The sequence below is a fragment of the Pleurodeles waltl genome, chromosome 9 (assembly GCF_031143425.1).
Source record: "Pleurodeles waltl isolate 20211129_DDA chromosome 9, aPleWal1.hap1.20221129, whole genome shotgun sequence".
NCBI classification, from domain to species: Eukaryota; Metazoa; Chordata; class Amphibia; order Caudata; family Salamandridae; genus Pleurodeles; species Pleurodeles waltl.
The window spans coordinates 770,637,346-770,660,348 of record NC_090448.1 but is presented as its reverse complement, the minus strand read 5'-3'; the positions used below and the strand labels follow the sequence as shown (position 1 = coordinate 770,660,348).

General features: G+C 43.5%; 1 protein-coding gene across 1 annotated transcript in view; it reads left to right on the top strand.

Moving 5' to 3' along the window:
- LOC138259944 (uncharacterized) overlaps positions 1 to 23,003 on the top strand; it is a 164,287-nt gene that overhangs the window by 49,418 nt on the left and 91,866 nt on the right. Inside the window, exons 2-4 of the mRNA XM_069207940.1 lie at positions 6,180 to 6,357; positions 10,128 to 10,283; positions 15,173 to 15,309. Coding sequence (XP_069064041.1) covers positions 6,180 to 6,357; positions 10,128 to 10,283; positions 15,173 to 15,309 — 471 coding nt within the window. The remainder of the gene's footprint in view (positions 1 to 6,179; positions 6,358 to 10,127; positions 10,284 to 15,172; positions 15,310 to 23,003) is intronic.

Sequence of the window (23,003 nt, the reverse complement as noted above, 5' to 3'; positions counted from 1 at the left end):
ACCTTTCTGCCAAATTAGGTGTAATTCCGTCCAGTATTTTTGGCGCTATCACTGTTCAAAATCGCTATGGAGAAAACTGTTTTGGGACCCCTCCTTTTTCTCTGTCCCCATTTCACAGATCACCCCAAAACTTTCCAGACAGCAGCTGACGGCTGGTAAAAAATAAATTTGGTAACATTTTGTTGAGGTGTATATATATATATATACTTACAACTTACCTACAAAACCTTTGAAAATATGCTTTTCCTATTCATTCCTTCACGACATTCTTTGTAATGGCAGGCGTAGTAAAAGCATATTCGTTCTAAAGGCATGAGTGGTAATAGACTGGTCAACGGGTGCAAACCATGAGACAAATCTGCTATTTTAAGATCAGTTTTCCTTGACACAGACTTATGAAATACAGACAGAAGACAGTATTGCACAGTGGTCCTTTGTCTACTGCAAGATCACCAGCCCAATTATAAGATGAATGCAGTTCAGTTGCAATCTGGTTGGCCACCCTTTCAACCAGCCAGAAAAGAAGTCTGTTTCAAGGCAGTTTGGATTGGTTACTGCGAGCCAATCAGTATTACTGTGAGCAGCCTATGTCACTCTGGACTGCACCTGGCAGTCCTGTGACGTGCAGGCAGCCCAAGTAGAAGCAATTTGCTATGTCTGGCGCAGATTCTTCTGTTTTATCTTACACACCTGCAGAGTGGATTATAGGGGTTTCTTAAACCTAGTAAATTAGAGTATACCACACACAACACTGTTGGTGAAACCCTCCTTCAGGCTTTTAAGACCAGTATCTTAGCAACCACATGTTCTAGTTGAAAACTCTTTTGTTGGTTGTTCTACAGGCTTCACTATCCTTTAAAAATGGATGACAATCCCTTAGGGACAAATTAACTTGCAGCCACCAAAATAGTTTAAGAAGTGGCTGTGTTTTGAAATCCTAGGAGGCCCTGTGTGTCTCCAGACCAAGCCCAGCCAAACCAGATCAAAGATTTTACTAGGCAGCAGCCATTTAGGACGAGACCTAAGGCAGATGGCTGAAGACGAGGATGTGGCGGTCCACAGCATAAGAGGTAACCATCTTGTCTTAGCGCAGGCAGCAACTCATGGACCACTGTTCTCTGTAACTTGCCCTTCCTCATGAGAAGGCTTCAACAGTCCCTGGAGAGGAGTGGGTAGTTTGTGCTTGACTCCTTCTCTCTTTGGCTGAAGAATGGCTTTTTGGCAAAGGGTGTTCCTCCAGCAGTAAAGACGGCAGCAAGCAGTCACGGCTCGCATCGTTAATAAGGAGGGGGGCGGGGTTGGCATGCGCGCAGGTGGAGGTATCGCGCAGGAGCGGGTCAGAAAATGAATTAAAGGAAAATAAAATAAAAACATACCCGCTCCCTGCCGAACCTCTCCTCTGTTTCCCCAGGCTGCCGGCAGGCACAGGCTCCCATCCTACCCTGCTGCCAATCCTGGCGCTGCTCAAAGCAGCATCAGGATTGGTTGGGAGCTCTCTGGCTGGGTGCTTCCAGGCAGACTGGGAGCCTCTGCAGGCTCAACCGTGTTGCTGGGCTGGAGAGAGCCTACAGCACGTGCGTTAGGCTGGCCCGAGCCGGCCGGCCAAACACACATATGTTCTGAGGGGAGTGCACAGTACAGTCCCCTTGGTGCTCCACTGTTCCCCCACCCCTTCCACCACAAAGGGATAATAAACCTATTTTATTATCCCTTCGTGGTGAAAAGTTTGCAGCTTCTGCTGCTGGCTTGGGGGCGACGCTCCTCCGCCCTAATGGAGGAGCCCACTCTGGCAGTAAGTAGTCTGACAGAAAAGATCCAGGTTGTTCCTCGCTGTGAAGAGAATGAGCCCAATGGTTCTCTTTCACTTTCTAAAAAGTACCGAGACAAGTCCCATCGGTCAAGCAGAGGTTCACTGCAGCCAGATGTGATGAAGCCCCAGTGGCCAATATCTAGATGATTTCAACGGCCTAGGTAGGACTCGAATATGAATACAGTTTGGGTGTGTGACTGGCGGTGTCAGGTGGTAAATTGCGATCATTGCTCAAATTCCTGTTTGCACGGGGATCTGAATTCTTTGATTAACGGTAAACATATCAACTGCGCAAATTCCTCTCAAACCTGCCAACTAAATACTTGCAGAATTCGGCAAGTGACTCACCATATCTGTATATAGTCACTCGTGGATATCTGTAGACGAAAACTGAGCTATGATGGAAATGGTTGTGCAAGTCCATTTTATGTTGTCCCCTCCAAAAGCTATACAGCTCATCAGCAACTCCTGCGTGAAACATGTGAGCACTAGACAGAACGATTAGGGGGGGAATGCTCTCTGAGCTTCATGGGAGCCACAGCAGCTATCCCACAGCACAGGGTCACAGGAAAGAGGAGTTGAAAGGGAAAGGCATCTTTAAGCATGCACTTCATCAGAGCAGAGTATCTCAAGCAGAGAGTCTTTTTCTCTTTTTGCAACACCAAACGTTTAGGCTTATCTTTTAATTCTTGATTCATGATTTTGGAGGCTGTGTGGCATTGAAAAGCCACATTTAAGCCCGTTCGTTTTGAGTTCGAGGGTCACAGGGGACCTCGAGTCGAGCCAGAGCAAAGCCTCTGATTTAAGCCTGGCTCGAGCCTCAAGTTGCCCCCTCCCCCCACCTCCCTTCTCTCCCCTCCCCCAGGGGGACCAGCCACTGAAAGCTCAAGTCTGAAGCCTGGCTCAGCTCGCTATCCTTTTGGAACCTCGAGCCCATCCCATTGCAGGCCGAGCTTTCATCTGGCTTTTGCCTCTCTCTCAACCCAGGATGTGCCGTTATGGTCAGTGCTGCCGACTTGGACTAGGGAACCAGGTTCGAGTCTCACTGTCGGCTCAACATCCTGCGATTCCGTACAAATCACTTAGGGCCTGATTCTAACTTTGGAGGACGGTGTTAAACCGTCCCAAAAGTGGCGGATATACCACCTACCGTATTACGAGTCCATTATATCCTATGGAACTCGTAATACGGTAGGTGGTATATCCGCCACTTTTGGGACGGTTTAACACCGTCCTCCAAAGTTAGAATCAGGCCCTTAATCTTCAAGTGTCAATAAACAACCAATATGACCTTGTGTAATGCAATTGATGGTCATGTGCGACACTCCAATACCTTCAGATAGAGTTCATGCTATATAAAAACTGCAGGAACATGCACAAAGAAATGAAAACCATAGCTTTGACATGAGGAAAGACAAATGATCCCAATTTGCTGTCTGTTTTGTACAAAGTGAAACTAGAAAATCTGGATGACTTGCGGCTTACCCACTTACATTGTGTGATTTTAGGCAATTAATTTGCACTAAAACTTTTTTTCGTCATTATCCCGTATAAAAAGCACTTTTGAATATGAGTTCAGAATACCAGTAGTAAAAAAAAACTATTTTGCTTGTGGTAATAGACGATAATGTTGCTCTATAATCTGGGCCAAGTACAAGGTTTACATGTCTTGCCCCTAGTGCAGTTATGGTTAATTTTTTTAAAGTTTAACTTTTAGTAATTACTTGTCAATGCAGCACTATAATGTGATGTATTAATGCCAAAGCTTCACAAGTTACAAGTATAAACTTTTTTCCAATTTTGAACCAAAATTACCATATTTTCTGTGATGTTTGTTGCGTTGTGTAATTTACCGGGCAAACACTTTAATGGTTTTTCTCGTGCACAGGCTCTCAGATCCGAGCCAGACCCTTGGCTCGGCTGTAGATTTGTTGGGTTGTCCACCTCTACACCCCCCTCACCCACAGGATAAAAGGCGGAGTGCTGGAGCCTCCCCCCCACCCCCCCGTTTATTATCCCAGCTACAGGCTAACTCGCTGGTATCATAAACAGCCCACTAGGGTCGCCTTTCAACGATGATGCAGAGTGACTGAGCTTGACGGTAAAGGCAAATAGTCGTTATTTCATTGTACTTAGGGACTCTTACCCTCAAATAATCTGTCTAAATTGACAACATTGGCTATATGAGATTTTCAGCAGAAGAGCAGTTTACGTCGCCAGAGCCCGTGCACACCCATGGCCGTGTTCCAAGGCATGCAGGCCTCCGCAGCATTATGTACACAGCCTGGGTGGAACACCGTGTTCTGTTTTTGTTCCCTCAGCATGTCTGTAATTTTCCAGGACGCGCTCTCAATTCAATGGAGCAACCTGCTTGCCCAGAGGCGATGAGGTCGAAAGTTAATGCTTTAAATAAAAAGAAGACGAGTGTCAGATGGATATGAGAGTTCACCGAAGTCAGTAGAACCTTTGGGATAGGCGAGAATTAAGGTTTGAAATTCGCTGTAGTCCATCAAATTTTGAAATAAAGGAGAGAGAGAGATCACAAATTTTGTCTTGCCCACTATAGTATAGGCCAATCAGTGGGCAAGCCCACTCCAGCCATTAGTGTCACTTACTGTGAGTGATGATGGCATTCTGCTGTAACACACCCAGTTCAGTTCAGTGCCAGTGACTTCTATGACAACGCATGGGTTTTGAGCACAAAACATATTTGCTTTTAGCCAATTTCTATCAAAGATATATATAACGATACCCCAAAAGATCCTCCAACAATTAAGTGCTATAAAAACACAGACATGACAGAACAAATCAAGCACTGACAAGGCCAATGAGCTGGACAGTTACTGCCAAAATATTGCCTTTGCCAACACTTGGATTTTTTTAAACAAGGCGTTAGTCGTGCTAAGTTGTAGAAAAATCAGAAGAGAGTACATTCGCTTACGCATCTGAAAGGCTAATTTGTCATGATCACTAGTGGCAGGTTGTCTCTATTGTTTCAGTGCAGAACATTCCATCTTCATCACAAGCCCACTCGAGAACAGGAGACTTCTCGACAGGCCTACACCACTCGGAGGCCAGACCGGGAAATAGCCTTATTTCCTAATTATTGGTTCGCCCCTGTTCATGACTGACCTAAGACAGTGCCCTTTTTTGTTTCAACAACTTATTTCGTTGTAGTGAGTTGACGTGTTGTAGAGAGTTGTGGTCCTTGAACTACCGATAGTTGTTCATCGTAGAGCCAAGGGCTAGCTTACATTGGTGCAGCAGGTGCAGCGACACCAGAGCACCGGGCTTGCGGAGAACACTAAACCCCAATTATTGCTATATGTCACTTTTCAAAGGGCTGCCAGGGGGTCCATTTCCTTCCCTGCACAAAGGCTCAAGAGAAAATGGCTACACCGTGTAGAGCAGAGGAAACACTTCCAGATAAATAACCGTCTTTTCCGTCTTGGACATTAAGCATTGATGGTAAATCCCACAGAATAGATGGAAATCTTTAGGAAGTCATTGGGAACAGTTTTGTCCGTGTGCAGAACCTCTCGTTCTGTTTCGTTCTGCTTATTTAAAGTTTGATAAAGACATTTAAAAATTAATATTACCATTTGGAGGTGCTCAGTCTAGACTTCATTATAGAGATATGAGGGAATCTACTTGTTTGGGAGGTAAGTCAGGTCCTGGGCTTGTAACCTGGTGATTTGAAGTGACGTCATATGTTCCTTTATCTGAGTGGTAGATTTCGTTAGTTAAAAGTTCAGTAGATTTTGCCCTAGCGCACCCTTTTCCAGCTGAAGTAGAGCTTTGGTCAAGTGTTTGATTATTCATAATTTGGTTATATTATGTTGGTCTTATTTACATAGCGCACGTTCTGCCATCAGTGTGTCCTGGTAGAACTAAAATACTCCTGGACCTTCCTCTCCTGATTTATAGGATTCCGTCATAGCTCAGTTTGCTTTGGTTTTTGTGCTGTAACATCAGTCATATGCTTGTCGTTCTGTTACGGCTTATAACAGGTTTGTTTTAATAACTGTATGTTTGTTGGATTATGAAGTTTAGCATGAGTGGCTGTAGGTCTGGACAGAAGGCTTAGGCGCTAGCTGAGTTACTTGGTTAGCTGCTTTACCAGATATGTGGTTATATGTGTGCGTTATCTGGAGATAGAGGTGGTATTGAGTAAGCATAAAGGCGTCATCTGGCAGGCAGTAGATAACTATCTAATTGTCCTGATCTTTAAGGTTGAAGAGTAAATGGTGAGTGACCAAACAATACATTTATCTGTCTCGTTTAGCCAAGCGATAAAATATGCAGCAAGACTTGCTGTCTCTCACAGCTACTTCCTGTCGACTCACCTGTCCTTTGTTCCTCCATTTAGGTAGTGCTCGAAAGAGCATGACACAGTTTTGGGAAGAGCACTCCAAGGCTGCTACAGTGGAGGAGATGATGCTGGACTCTAGTGCCCGTGTCTTATCAGCGAAGGAAAAGCCTGAGATCATCAGCATGCTGCCCAGCATTGACGGTCGCACTGTGCTGGAGTTAGGAGCTGGGATAGGGTAAGGTCAGACAGTTTGTTGGTTCCATTGACTGCGATTTGTCTTCATGTACTGCATATGGACATTTGTACTCATTGCCACAGGAACACTGACAAACACCAGAGAGAGAACATTGGGTACTGACTAGACTGACTAAAGGACATAATTCCTGTAGAAAACCCAAGGCACAGCCAGACTGCTACCCCAAGGCACCAGACCTGAATGCAATACAGGGACAAAACTAGTCCGTTCCTCCCATGTATCAGACCCCGGGATGACACATAGTGCAACAAACATATCCCTGCTAGGCCTCAAACCTAGAGGCAATCCAGATACCAACCAACATGTCCTGGATCTACGAGTAGTTCACAACCGAAGTATTGTGTCCGTCAGGCACAAGACCTAGAGGTACCCTGGCGTCCAACCAGACTGTTAACCAAGACATACCATCATCTCTCAGAATTACAGTAATGATCAGAATGCCTCTCTGGCATGCCAGCTTGGTTGCGCATCGAATACAGTGTAACCCAAACTATAAAATACATGTCTACTATCACACTTCTCGTCCATCACACCACCAAGACAGCATCTCATAACATGATAATTGCACCTCGTTGGTCTTCACACAGAACTTGGAAACACTTCTCAAATGGGCTTTAAACGAAGACAACATCCTTCAACAACACTACCAAAATCGTGTACCATGCTACCCATGTGTTTAAGTTTTTCAGCGCCCTATAGAGTGGTAATAAGGGCAAAGCAATACATTGCAACAAGGGCCCAAGCATTCTTTCTGACATGCATTTTCCAGTCTTGCAACAGTACATAAACTTGTACTCTGTGCAAGAGTGGGAATTAAACATCTTCTCACAGCTCCGTTTGGTGAACCCCTACTCATATTCTTCAGTGGGCCACTTCTCTAGTCCGAGCTTGACCTTCAGCTCTGCTGACTTAGGAGAGAGGGAAACAGAGGAGGACAAAGAGGTAAAGATAGCCAGCATGAGAAAAAAGAGCGAGTTAGAGAGTGGCTGATAGAGATACAGAATAGTAGGCGATAATGAAGGAAAGAGAAGATAGACAAATGTTATTTATATATTTAAGTGTTTAATAATGTAACTTTGGGTGCTAGTAAATACTGCAATAGGAGCTCAAAGCATAAAGAAGTAGGACACTATAGAGATGCATTAAAAGGCAGAATTTGTAGAATTAAGTGGTTGTCAGTATTAAGACATTCTTAACTGTGTCCGCTGAACCAGTCTTGAGATGGGTTCTGCTGCTTGCAGATAGTGGCTTTCGTTTTTCTGATGATTCAAGATGGGAGGTCAGTTGTGATGGTCAACAAAGATTTCTAGTTGGGATGTAATGTGGTGCCCTCTTTTTTAAATGTGATGGGCGTTTAGTCTAATAGGCTGTGTGTGCAATGCAGAGTGATATAAATGTAATCTTTGCATCCATTGAAAGGCATTGGTTCTTTTTCTGGCCTGGTTTGACACTGGGCCAAATTTACTTAAGTTTAGGTACATCTTAATGGCTTGATTTGAAACCTCTGTAGTTGTCTAATCAGGATCAACAAGGCATGGAACTATAGTCCTATTAAAGGTCAAGGTACCATCTCTAGCCATCTCAGTACCTGACATATTGTAAATTCAATTTGAGGTGAAGCTTGGAAGAGGAGGAGCGTTTTGTGGAATCAGAATTGTTGTATGCTGACACCCCACATCATAGTATTGATTTGCGGACTGAATGGAAGGCTCATGCCAAAGATGAACCCTTGTTTTTCTAAATTGTACTAAGTAGAGGGTGGATGTACTGGGCTGGTGAGACATGAAAATGTTAGAGAGTAGTTTCATAACCACCCAAGATTAGAATTTCTAGTTTTGGCCCATTTACATGAAGTAAGCACTAACTCATTGATGGTTGTATATCTATAGACAGTACTGATGTTATTGTGTCCCTCAGAGTTTGCTTCAGACTTATGTCAAGTTGGGTGGTGTTGGGGTGCACCTGAAAGTGGATCTTCCAGGGGTCTAGTAGCTGAGGTTGGGCACTACTGTGGTGTTTAAAGAAGAACAGTGAGAGATTCAAACCCCGGGGGACCCCACGTTGAGAACCACAAGATGGGAGATCTCATATGAAATTGCTCCATATGAAGGAAGGAGCTGATTCATTTTTGATGGGCATCAAAGATTCTTAACCAAACTCTGACTGTGCAGCAGAATGTCATGGTCTGTGGTGTCATTGGCAGCAGAAAGTTCCAAAAGAATCGGGACATCTTGCTGGCCTGTCTTGAAGTCTACTGAGGAGATCCTCTAAGATGTCAGTCAGTGCTACCCCAGTAGCTCTCATTGAGTGGACATTTATTTGAAGGTCATGGCGTAGCTGGTTTCAGTTGGCTGTTTACAACCGAAGAGGAGAGTGAGGAGTTTAGCTGAGGGATAATACCAGAAGATATGTTACAAAACAGTTGTTTCAGACAGGTACATGGATCCAGATATGAGCGTTTGTCTTGGTGCCTACTGTAAATCTGATATACTGCTGAAGCTCTGATTTATTATTCACAACATTAGTTAAAGAAAGGTTTGATGGTTGATTATGACAGACGCCCAGATATTTGTGACTTTAAAAAAAAAAACTACATCTTTGTAGTGTGGTGATATTGAACCCGGTGTGTTTTGTACTTCATACGGCTTCTGGTTTTGACGGTTTGTTGTAGATACTGAACATTTCTGCTGTTTGGTTTGTAGTATCAATGTGACTAGCACAGTAGTATTTTTTTCTCACTCCAGTTACCTTCCTGGTAATCTCTTCTGCTTCTTTTGTACGAAGAATTGTCAGCTCGGACTGAGATTTACATCATCTGTGTCCGAATGAGCATTGTTGTCTTTTTTTTGGCCTGCTTGGGAGTTCAGCTGGTATTGTTACAAATACTTTTAAACAAACATAGAGTGTTTGGCTCCGTCCTCAGAAGTATTATCCTCTCTCTCCACCGATGCTTTTGGCTGTTTTGTATATTATTCCACTTTCTACGGAGAACTTGCATTGCAATACACAATCACCACACTTTCAATTATGTATCTTATGCCTGCAATCCAGAAATAAATCAGTAGTTTGTATTTTTACAGCTACAGGCTTTTACAAATGTGTTTGTCAGCACTTAAGTGCCAACCTGACCTTTAGATGGCCACCTAATTGTTTTTTTGTTTTCACACAGGTCTGTTGCATTTTAGGTCATAGCCACCACCACAACAATTACCATTATTAGAGCCACCACCGCCTTATCACAGCCATTACCAGAACTACAGTTACCACCACCACCATTACAACCTATCATTTCTACTGCTATTTCCACTACCACCATTATTACCACCACTTCTGCAATTACCTCACCGGCATCATTATGACTACTGATACAATTACCATGACCACAAATAACCAGCACTACTGTTAGCACCATAACACCACCATCACTACCACCACCACTGCCAAGCCACAACCACCATTATCACATAGTGTTACCACCTCCACCATTACCACCTCAACATTGCAACCACCACAACTACCACTGTATTTTTCACCACAACCACCTTTACAATCACTTGTCCTACCAACAACACAATTACCACAATCACAGCCATTACAAACAGTGCATCCAACACCACTGCCAGTTCATCACATTTTGGAGGCGCAACGGGTTGCGGTGTGGGATCATTTTGTGTTAACCACTGGAATCTGGCCCACACTTATTGTCACCAAAGATCAATGTGTTTGTATCCTTTATTCCACTTCCACAGTCGCTTCACCGGGCACCTGGCCAAGCTCGCCAACCACGTGACAGCTGTGGACTTTATGCAGAACTTTCTGGACAAGAACAAAGAGGATAATGGTCAGCGTGGCAACATCACTTTCCTGCAGGCAGATGTGGCCCAGCTAGAGTTGCCGGAAAGCAGGTGAGCTATAAGGCTAAAAGAGGGGGTGAAACATGGGAACACTGAGAGGGCGACTGCTGTGTTAGAGGGAATGAAATGGCCATACATTTATTGTCTGCTTTAGAAAGTCCCTGGATTAATAATGGTTGTGCGAGGCAGGAGCTTATGGGATGGGTGTTTGGAGGTTTCCTTGGCAGTATCAGAAATGCAGATGTTTCAAGTATAGGTACTTGCAGATCGAACTGCTTTGGACTGGGGAAAGCGGTTACAGTGTTTTGGGGTACAGAATTTCAAGGGTTTTTAGTGCAGGTGTTAGAGGGTGGCTGCCACTTAAGTTTGCAGAGTTCTTAAGCTGGAATTTGTTGGAGAATCTTAGACAAGGAGTTTACGCAGAGTGCATGTGTTTTGAGTTTGGGTGTGTAAGGGTGAAAATCCACACTAGTGTAATGGATCACAGCAAAGATTTGATCATTTATCCCAGCGCTCACTGAAGGCCTTGGTAGCTTCTAAAAGTTACCCTCATTAATATGGGTCCTTTACTGGCTTACCTGAGGTCAGCCTCTCTGGTTGTGTCTATAAAAGCCTAAAATCACAGAATTCAAGGAATTATATAAATTAGTAAATTTACATGTGTTACTCAAATAGAAAGCACAAAATAGATTTTGCCACTTAGCATGTATACATTACAGCCCATTTGATGGAACTTCGAGAGACCATGAGCGAGTAGAGGGGCCGTAGGACATTCTGAAAGCTTCTTAAATCCCACCTGTAGACCACGTTCATTTTCTTTATCTTACTGTGAAATTGCTGCTTGTAATTGGTTAAGGATAAATCCTGGATGTGCTTCTTTTGTAATCTGCAACAAGAACAAAGTGATGGACAGAATGCTTAAAGTAATCTCTGTCTCTGGCAATCGCTCAGGCTGAGCCTTAGTCTTTGTCCAGTAAGAACAATCCAGTCAGAACTGCTGGACCAGGTCATGGCAACACAAGCAACCCCAGACCTGTTTTGACTTTACTAAAGTGTTGTTAGAGTGATATATCTTTAATCCTGTTGCACATTCAGCACAAGACCCACGTCTGGGCATACCCATCACACTTAGGAAATCGTCTGCAACAAGAGCAGTGCGATAAATCTTTTAAGAAGTGCGCATGTGTTCGCCATAGTGGGGCTATGTTAATGAAATGAGCACAGTGTTGTGTCTCATGGATTATTTTTTGATTTGACTGCATTTCGTTTTCGCTCCTTGATCATGTTTATCTGAAGAGACTACTAGTTGCAGGTTTCTTAGCTTTGAATTTCCCCCAGGCATCAGCTTGATCCAGAGATTATTCTGAGCAGTACCCTTGGGCACTGTTAGGTGGTATCGATCGCCTCCCCATCCATTGTCGTCTGTGCTGTAAATGACGTTGCAGGTCCTATGTAGGTGCCACCTTGGCGCCCTTAGGTCCGTTCTTTTATTTCCGTGCCAGCTAGTGCCGATCTGAAGGGAGCTACCTCTCAGTCACTTTTTGCTGGTCCTTTTTTTTACTTTTGTTGAAGATTTTTTTGAGCTTTGTACTCCTTGTGGTTTGAGTATCTCATTGAGAAAGGCCAGGATTAAACCCTGCTGATCGTGTAATTGGGCGATGTTGGTGATGGATCCACACCTCGTGTGTCTTTGATGCCTGGAGCATGACCACGACCTGAAGTCGTTCGCTGAGTCTAGGGCTATGCATACAAAGGCTTTGAGGGAGCGATCCCTGAAGCTGATGGCAGCTCGACGTTGAACTCCATACGTTGAGGTCCCGGTCGAGAGGAAGGTCTTGGGAGGGGTGCAGGGTCCCCTATTGTCGTTGTCCTCTCCAAGTCCTTGGGACGATCGGGTAAGTCGAGTTGCAAGAATAGGAAGAAGTTGAAGCATTCTTTGACTTCTTGCCATCCATCGGCCCAGGAACCTGTGCCTGGGCCGACTCTGTGCCTCCTGGAGTTTCCGAGACAGAGGGACCCCTGCACAACGACAAAAATTTTATGAGGCCATAAGCCTCATTTTTAGGGAGCCCGACTCCGCTGAAGTACCTTTGGGCCCTGCGGAGTTGGAGGGGCCCCTTTTGGGTTCCACGCCAGTTTAGAGGAGCACCGATGGGTCCAGTCCTGGATCTGGACCGACGTCAGTCATACCACGCTGAAATTCCTCAACGTTGGTGCTGACACTCCCGGGCACCACCCGTGCCCATGGACGGCGGCAACCTTCATTCTTATTGTAGAATCTGACACAGAGCGAGATGGGCATTGTATGACGCCGACTCTGATGCCAGGAGGAGCCTTGCTCTTATGTCGGATACTAAGCCCCTTTCTTATGGGCTAGGTTACGGTGAGGAATGGGAGGGGTCGCTGGACCCTTTAGAACACCAGCTCCAAGAAACTATGGACTGGCGTACAGACTTGGGTGAGGCCAGTGGACTGGATGTTGGCATGCTTTCTCCCTCTACCATGGCTACAGAGGAGGGAGTTTCCTATTCCAGGGTGGTGAGAAGAGCAGCTGAGGTCTTGAGTTGCTTCGGTGGCAGTCAGGACTAAGCTCCTAACAGAGGTGCTTCACCCTGGAGCTTCCACCTCAGAACGGATGCTCCCGTTTAATGAAGCCCTTACAGATGCCCTACCGGGTACCTGGTCCAAACCCAGCACGGGGGCTCCTGTGAACAGGACAATTGCCGTCACCATGGCCACGCTCCTTGGGACTCAAGCTTTCTGATGCAGCACCCCACCCCTGAGAGCTTGACCATCCAAGCCTTCATTTCCCTGGGCAAGTTCCACTCTGCACCCCCGGATAGGGAATCTAAAAGATTGGATATACTTGAGAAGAATATTTTTTCTTCCTCCAGCCCACCATTCCGGTCCGTTACCACTGCATGCCTTTTGGGCCATTATTCCTACACGCTCTGGAATACAGTTGTGCATGTGCTGCCACACGTCCTGGAGGAATCCTGGGCCGTACTCTCTTACAGTTACTGGTGGGAGGGACAGAGCAAAATTCACTATTCCTTGTGACTGGACACAACCGACTCACAGGGCAGAGTGGTTTTGACAACAGTGGCTCGGAGGTGCCATGCTGCCTGGTTGAGGACGTCTGGATTTTCGGGGGATGTCCAGGCTAATTTGATGGACATGACTTTTGGCACCCGTCTCTTTGAAGACCAGGTGGACTTGGACTTCGAGCCCCTCAATGATTCTCTTGCTACAGCCGGGCCCTTGGGCCTTGTGGCAGCCCCTTATCCCCCCTGTCTGCCTTTTGCCACTTTCGTAGCTACAGAAGGAGCCCCCAACTGCGTCTATTCCCGGCAAGCAACTGTGCTACGCATGCTGCCTAGCCACAGCGTGGCTGAGATCATGGGATCCACCAACCTCATGGATCAGGGAGCAAGTGATCTTGCCAGTCCACTGCCCGCTGCCCCCATACCCCTGCAGCAGACTCTAAATATTCCTAGTTTGACTCCCCACCAAGGACCAGTCCGGGTCAGGATTAGCCATCACCCGCTCTGCTGGCAATCCATCACGTCAGACAGGTGGGTTTCACAGATAGTCTGAAGGGGCTACTCCCTCCCCTTTGAGACTACTCCATCCATGCCACCATCATACGATCAGATGATCGAGGATCACCGTTCTCTGCAAGAAAATTACGGCTCTCTTGGCCAAGGGAGCCATAGAGAGGGTGTCCATGTCAGAAGTAGGTTGTGGTTGCTGTTTGCACTACTTTCTGGTACAGAAGAAGGAGAAGGGTCTCCGTACTATTCCTAGACCTTTGATCCATCGATCTCTTCCTGAAGAAGGAGAAGAACAAAATGCCTACTGGCTCAGGTTTTACCTGCCCTGGGCCCCGGAGACTAGATGGTAGCGTTGGACTTGCAGCATGCTTATTTCCATATTTCCATCCTGCCGGGAGTAGTTTTTCTTACTTGTTTTGCTCATCTTGCAAAATGTAACACACATCAGGCAAATGGTGCAAGTACGTGGAGAGAGCTCTGTGAGGCTTTGTGCTATGCATGTGAAAAATGGTTGTGATATTGACATTGAAGCTACAACAAATAATTTACTAAATTTGTTCCTGGGCAGACCTGGTGTAAGGAATGTGTCTAATTTGTATGCCTGCTGGTACCAAATAAAATAACAGTGATCAAGGCTTGAAAACCGAAAGTGAACATGGCAGTCAAGGTGCAATCTGAAACATAACGCTGTATGACTCACCAATTGGCATTTAATATTGAGTTCTTCAACCAAACTCTTTACAGACTCATAAAGATGCGTAACTGGATCGAACAACGCTATCTACATGCAAGAGGCGGCTGTACGAAAGCCTATTGATAAAAGGAAAATGTTAATACATGGATGATGTATATTAAAGAAATTAGTTTTTTGAATTTCCTGTTTAAGCCACATTTTGCAGTACTTTTGCATTAAAATGATCTTCATTTTCAAAATAACCTAAAATCATGACAAGCTGCTGGGAAGGAGATGGGTTAGAATGTATGTACAGTATTTGTAGCACTCAGACCTATCTAGAGAGCAATGACTGGTTCACATGTGCATCGTTGGAGTATTTTTTAGGGTTGCATTAGCTTAAGTATATTTATTTTGGAGGCAGGTGGCGTAGGAGTGAGATTAACTGATGTGTTTCGTAGGTATGAGTTTGGATGTGCGACTGGTCCTTGTGGTTTGAGTTTTTGCGGGGATGCTCGTAGCTTAATTTTGTGGATTGTCTGAGGCAGTAGAGTAAATTATACCTATACGAGTCTATGCGGTGCATATGTCATGAACTTGCCATAATTGTGGGAGGATGTGGAAATTGAGAATGTATGAAATTGCCCTGACTTGAAGAGTTAGATTATCTCATTTTGTTCCTACTGTCTTCCCATGCTCTATCTCCTTTACAGTTTTGACTTCATCTTCTCCAACTGGCTTTTCATGTATCTGACGGACACAGAGCTGGTGCAACTCACCCAGAGGATGCTGGGATGGCTACGGCCTGGGGGATACCTGTTTTTCCGCGAGTCGTGCTTCTTCCAATCAGGTGAGAGTTCCCATCCATTGGTTAGGGTAGTGATTGGTTTCCACTTAAGAACGAAGCAAAAGCACTCAACTTGACTCTGTCCTTCTGTTTCTTTTCTCTTGATTTTTATTCTATCTTTTGTTATTTTCTGTGGCTTCTTCTTATTCTTCTTTTCTTGCTTTGTATTCTACGAACCTCTTTTGTTGTCATACTTTCTTCCCTTTTTTATTTCCCTCTTTTCCATTTTTTCTTTATTTCTCTTTCGAGCTTTCTGTATTTTTCTCTTTGCTTTAAAGAAAAAGAATTATAGAATAAACACAATTTGACATTCAATGCGTGGATTTGAATCTAAAGACTGTGGGAGAAAAAAAAAATTGTAATGAAGAGAATTTCATTTGTAAGATAGCCACGCATTTAATGTTTACACTGATGTAGGATTCTGAAAAGGCACACATTATGGTACAGTTTTCTTTTGGTAATTACGGTCAGCTCACTGTCCAGTAAACAGGAGGGTGCCTACTAATGTACAGACACCACAAATGCCACCCAAATTCATAAAGTACATCCCTGGGGCTAGGCGAGTTGGTAAATCTGGTTTATTCTGCGCATCTTAATGTAAAATTAGATGGACATGTTAACAAATTCTTGATAGGTAACATTCCTTACCATTTTATATTTGTAACTTCCCTCCAACCCAAACCTCAGGTGACTATTTTCCTTCCTCAAATTTTAGCGAACTTTCCGTTGCTTTTTTTAAAATAAACACAGTAGGCAGAGTTTCTCACACAGTGGATAGCCATTTTGTAAAATCAAGATACCATGTGCAATGAATCCAAAATAAATTGCAGGAAATTACGCTCCATCTCTTTACAACCTGTACATCCACCCAGTAGAGGGTGGAGATAGGAAGGAACATTAGAAGGAGCACCTATGCGTACCCAAAGGTAAAAACCAAGAGTAAACAGTGAGACTACACCGTCGTGGGTGAACGTTTACTGAGTCGGAGTTGTCATGTGATGTCCCCACCAGGCAGTATCAGTAGATTGCTCCTAATGTAGCAGCTATGTGGAGAAAAAGTGAATTGTTCTTATGCTGCACTACTCAGAGGGCTGTTAATGTGCTGCTACTTAATATGTCCACATAACTTAACTCAGGGATCTCCAACCTTTTCTGTAGCAAGAGCTACTTCTGATCATTGAAAATCATTGTGAGCTACTGGAGGCTAAACAACTCGCGCATTGTTACCAGACAACCTCACACCCAGCTTCATTAACTTTAAGCTTGATGTCCATACAGAAAGACACTATGGTTTGAACAAAATACCTTGACTAGGGGCACTATGACAGAGCTGCCATGCGTGTCAGTGAGACAGTGGTCTTTGGGGATGTATTAACGTGTGCAAATGAATGGGATATATGTGTATGGGTGACTTACAGTCTGCACAGTACGTATTTGTGGCACAGGACATACCTTTCGTCATATATGTCACTGTTACGTGTATAACAAAAACATTCAACCCTTTTTGGTAAATGGGAGAAATTTAAAGGGCAAAAATGTTCATAATAAATGTCATTTTTCTGCACTTTACATTTCTCCCATTTAAAAAGTGACTAGTTTTACGGCACAGTGTTCTCCTGGCGACTGGGAGCAAGAGGCCTGCTGTTGGTAAATAACACTTTGAAAACACATTTGAGAAAATTAAAATGACAAGTTAAGTTAATCATTATAGGAACTTTTCATTTTAATTGTCTCCAATTTAAAAGCTTTAGGAAACATAATTTTGTTTTCACCTCCAATATTGATTTTACAAGGACTTTTATTTAACAGTTAAATACCATAGAGCTCCAATTCTTCACCTCTGTGCCTCTCCATGGGAAGTAAATCTGATTCCAGCACTGCTCATTGTCAGGCCCTGCTATCCGCCTGATGGTAATAATGTAAAATAAATGATAATAATGTAAAATAAACACAGCCTTTCCTGAACTTTAAAAGGAAAAATGTGACCCTGTGCTTATTCAAGGCTGTGAGCTACTCTGAAGGTGTTTGGGACCTACTGTTAGCTCACGATCGACTGGTTGGAGACACCTGGCTTAACTCTTTCCCGTATCGTGTCCCACTGAATGTACAACAGTGGCTGTGAGCCACCATCTGACTATCCCAACCAGGCAGGCACTTCTAACTTCTCCCAGCATGAGAGGGTAAAAGATTGCCAAGTTTTTAAGATAGAAAATAGACAATGTCAGCAATCCATTAGAAGACACAGGCACACCAGAAGGCCCAATGTCCATGACTGGGTGAAGGGGGTTGCCTACAACTGGAAGCTGGTGGCAGTGGAGCAAAGATGGGAGTTTTCCTGAAAGACTGTGCTTCTCCTCATCCCACTTTGTGATTGCTGCACTTCAGTTCTGAAATCACTGGTAGCAACAGGGACACTTTTCTCTGTTCAAGTTTACTAACTTAGAAGGCCCAATGTCCATGACTGGGTGAAGGGGGTTGCCTACAACTGGAAGCTGGTGGCAGTGGAGCAAAGATGGGAGTTTTCCTGAAAGACTGTGCTTCTCCTCATCCCACTTTGTGATTGCTGCACTTCAGTTCTGAAATCACTGGTAGCAACAGGGACACTTTTCTCTGTTCAAGTTTACTAACTCCCCATTATTCTGAACAAGAGGAAAACACATGCTTCTTGTGAATGCCTCTGCCATTTGCATGCCCATCACTAGTTTGTCTTTGGTTATTGAAACATTTGTGTCTTTGATTCGTAAGGATCTGTGTGAGCATGGTTAGTCAACTCGCAGACAGTAATCCCTCAGGATTCATCTTGGGCATGGAACAGAACCGCCCTGGCTGACATTACTAATGAGCCCTCTTGGCCAGGTATTCCATTCTGTCAGCCAGCAGCACTTATATTGTTAGTTCTGTTGGCCACTTTTGACACTGTTGACTAAGAACTTATACTCTAATGCAGAGACTGGAGTAATATGCAGTCCAGCATCTGAAGGCTAGGGCAACTTGGAGCTCCTTTCTACTGAAAAGAAGTTAAGAGGTCCATACTGCAGGAAGTTTTCCACTGTAAAAGAGATAAACTGTGAAGTTTGACAGGGATTTCCTTCCTTTTCGACATCAAAATGTTACTGCTGTCAAACTAAGTAGGGAATACAAGGTGTTGTATCATATGTATGCAGATGGCACATAGCTAGGGATACAGGTGGGAAGTGTGGATAGTGGTGAAATAGGAGGCAGTCCAAAGATCAAAGCAATATAGTAGTCAGGTTGTGAACAGATGCAAAATATAAGAACTGCTGCTGGGTACTGGGGCCTTGGTTCAACTGCCATTCCATGGCTGCAATTGTTGGGTATTGAATCATGTCCACGCTTCCTTTGTAAAAAACCTAGATGTGAGGTAAGCCGGTTATTATGTGGTGTGGTTGTGCAACCTCACAGTGTGTTTAAAAAAAAACAAAAAAAAAAAAAACTCACAGACCTGTCTTGAGTCCAGTCAGGTTTGTTTGCCAAATCTTAGCTCAACCCTGGGTAGGTGTGGCTTCCAGCAGTTAGGCTTTACTAAAAGAACAAGTGCCATGGGTGCCACTTTCATGCCCAGAAAGTTTCCTCTGGAATACAGTAACAAAAATGGGTTACCAGCTCCCATCCCACCTGATGGCAACTTTCATCAAAGTGTGCCATCTAACAATTCCCAGAATGCAATGTCCTGCCCTCTTCCAAGATAGCAGGACCCCTCTGTTGGTGTGTGGAGCTTAGTAGCTCACCTTTGAGGTATGGGGTCCCTAAGGGCTACATGTCCATGGGAAAACTGGTTTGGCAACTGTTTCCCTTCTCTTTCCCCAATCCCAACCTGCCTATCAGAACTAAAGAGCAACTTCCCCTTATGTGTGTCCACCAATTGCCTTTCAAGGGTTGCTTGCCATTTGAAGTACACCTTTCAAGCTCACACCCAGTTTGGCCTTCCTTCGAGGAAAAGGTAACTCCTCTTCCAAAGGCAGGCCCTTTGTGTTCCTTCCTTGGAGTCGTTCACATCTTCCTCCCAGGAGGACAGAAGGCTGCCTTGTGGCCATCACCTGTAAATGGTCACTAGAAAACTTTGGGTAACAAAGTGAAAACTTTCCAAACATGCAGTTTACTCAAAAGTTGGATTAAATTCAAGATGGGCATCACGTCGGGCTTAATGCACAATCCTTTTGATACCTTGAAGTGTAACAACTTTATCATTCTCCATCAGAAGTTAGCACAGCCGAGTGGTCTGCATTTAACCCTTCACTCGCCAATGGGGCTACTATAGTGAAAATTACAGTTATGGGTTTTTACAGTTAATAAATGTAAACCAATTGTCTTATTTTTTTAAATACTGCACCCCGCCTTAGGTCTCAGTAGGCCTGCCTGAGGGGTGACATAAATATTAAAAAAGAAGGTCTGGACTTTGTGATTAGTTTGAATGGCAAAATGGATTGAGCAGTTTAAAGAAGTCTCTGCCAGCCAGCAGTGACAGGATAGGGGTCATGCTTTGCTTTGTCACACTCGTGGTGGCACAGTAAGTGCTGCAGTACCCAAGCGATACTTTAACTTACAGGCCCTGGGTATCCCTGGCACCATATACTAGGGACTTATATATAAGTTAACTTAGGCTAATTGTGGGTGAACCAATCAGACATGTAGGCTTAAAGGTCCAGAGCACTGGCACTGAGGCCTGTTTGGCAGAGGCATTTTCTTACACTTGGTGTATGGCTCTATAATTGACAAATAAGATTCTGGAAGTTATCAGGTCAAATAAGGTTAAACTTAAGCTGGAAAATAATGGCCCTGTACTTAATACACTTTTGTGAGAAACATACACGATTAAATCTACAAGTGTAAGTTTATTCTTACACTTTTGAGTAACTATAGGCTATTAACCATTTACGAGTGTAAAGTTACTGAAAAGTGTAGACTTAATTGTCTCCACCCTCTGCAGCTGGGGTGGAGACAAATTCACAAGTGCCAAGTTTCTACTGCTCCTCTTTGGCAGAAGTAAGTTCACTATCACACATGGCCAACCTCTGATACTGCAACACATTTCTACAGAAAATAATGGAAGTTGGGACTCACAATAGAAGCCCATAGGAAATAATGTTGAATTAAATGTTTTGAAATAGTTAAAAATATAAATAATTTAAATAATTTTAACATATTTTAATAACCTTTTGTGAATTTAAAAATGATTGTCACACTACATTTTATTAAAATATAATTACATCCCTTTTAAATTAATTATATACGCCACTTTGAATAATTTTTAATACATAATTAAAATATATATTTTTTATTTTAGGTGGGATTTATTTTTTATTTGAGACAAATAATCATGATTGTACTGGATTTACTCCAGCTCTGAGCAGGACTACATTTAAGACTGCTTTTGGTCCTTTTCTGGCTGTAGTATCTTTTGAAGTGTAGTTTGTTAGTATGAAAGGGATTACTCTTTTGTGAATGCACATTCTTCCCTAAACTCTTTTCTAGCCATTCCCTTAACCCTTTCTTATTCTTCCCTTAATCTCTCTTCCCTTTAATATTAAGTATTCCTCCATCACCAGCCACTCTTTCCTGTCCTGTCAACATTTACTACTATTAATACGCATACTTATGTGTGCAAAGACTCAAAAAAGAGGTGGAGACAGAACCTCTGCAAGCAGGTTTGTGATTAACATTTTGTAGTACATTAGTAGTTCTACTGTAGTACTACTGGCCTACTACAAAAGGTTATGAATGGACTTCTACATATGCAGAAATGAGAGGTTAGGGCGATATACAAGCTGAAACCATGGGAACATATCTTCCTCCACCTGGCATTCCTCTAATTGCTGGCGGTCTTGGCTAATCAAATTTGTGACTCTTATAGAAATTTACACAAAATTTAATAATGAAGGGCTTTAAAATATACTCAACAGCAGCATATCCCAGTTTAGTATTGGGTCAGTGGCGGTCACGGTATTTGGAGTACATAAATCTGAGAAAGGTCACAAAGGCTGATGTTGCTTAAGTGTGTGCAGGGAACATCATTGATTGCTTGCTAGAAAGCTTTTGAAATATCAGCGATCACAACTCCTTAAGAAGAATTATATTTTTTAGCAAATCTTTCTGAAGTGGTGGTCAAGCCTAAATATTGCCTCTCTGTTGTATTTATTTATTTTGTTAAGGGCTTCTACCAGAGCACTAGAGGTATACGTTGTAAGTAAATCACATAAGGCACAGTCAGAGATAGTTCACAGATCTAAATTTAGTTCTTGAATTTATAAATCAAGATGACAAGTGATCATACCTCAGTGACTATGACAATAAATGTAAAGAAAGCCTTATAGTCAGAGCTGGTGGCGATGAGCTAGTTTTAGAAAATAAGATTTAAAGTTTTTCAGAAACCTCACACAATTCTCTATAAGACTCATGTAAAGGTGTAGTGAGTGCCAGTAGGTTGAGGCTTGTAACATGGAATGGTCAAACATTTTTTTTTCAGTCTGTGCAGATAAACAGCAAGCAGGTCCAAGGAGGACGATCTTGTTTACCTGAGGGCCAGAGCAGGGATGAAGACTTAGGGGAGGTAGCTTGGTGTAAGCTCATGAAATGGTTGATGGATTAAGCAGTAGTTGTTACATGGTACCCTCTCCTTAATTAGGAGCCAAGGTAGAGCTTTAAAACTGAGTATTATGTGGTTTTCGTTCCAATAGGACCTCGGAAACAAATTTTTGTGCCAAGGGTCTTCTAAGAAAGTATAGAAAGTGGTGGTCTCAGTTCATTGCGGTAGTCCAGCCTAGAAGAAATAAGTACAAATACTAATACATTTTTGTGTGGATAGAGTAGGAGGGCCAATGTAGATGTAGATGTTGGAAGGCATTCTTGGTTATTTCACTCACTTGATAAGTGAAGGAAAGTTCTTTGTCAAACAGTGCTGCCAAATCTCGAACATTAGTACAAGATGTAAGGAATGTCCAATTGAGTATTTGTGATATCTGATGGATTTACAGTCCAAGCAAGGATGATTATAGGTTTTTGGTAATATGACCTAAGGAGTTATCTTTCAGTTTGCAATGGTTGTGTGTGTCAGCTACATAAATCTGATCTCAACCATTGCATCCTGTGTTTCCATGTCTATTTGGAAAGCACTCATTCACCCTAAGGTGTAACTCGGTCCTGAATAACTGATGTTTATTATTATACACCTCAATTGTACTCATTTGTTACCTGCAGAAAAAAACAAAAAAGGCTGCAGAAACATGCTGGGATCTGAACCTTCGACCATGAGGTCAAACACTGATTGCTCTATTGGACACATCAGTTTGCTTAGAGAACAGAACGGGCAGGAAAGGTAAATCCTAGACTTTGAATAAGTTCAGGGTGAGAGCAGGACCACAGGTTGCTATATGTGTAGTAATTGTGGTTGCCTAATTTTACTTGAGTGCAATATTCTAGGAAGGATCTAAACTAGGTTAGACTGGTACCACGATAACTGCAGTGGGAAAGCGGTGAGACTCACCTGACTCACGGGTCCCGGCTGGAGACTTTGTTTGGCCACAGCGCTGGGGTGGGTCTTAGTCCCCACAACCTCCTTCAACACCAGAGCAGGCCCTGACACAGTAGAAAAGTGCAGTCGCTTTCATGCAGACGGGAAGCAGCGGGAAAGCAGCGAGACTCATCTGACCCATGGTTCCCGGTAGGATACTTTGTATGGC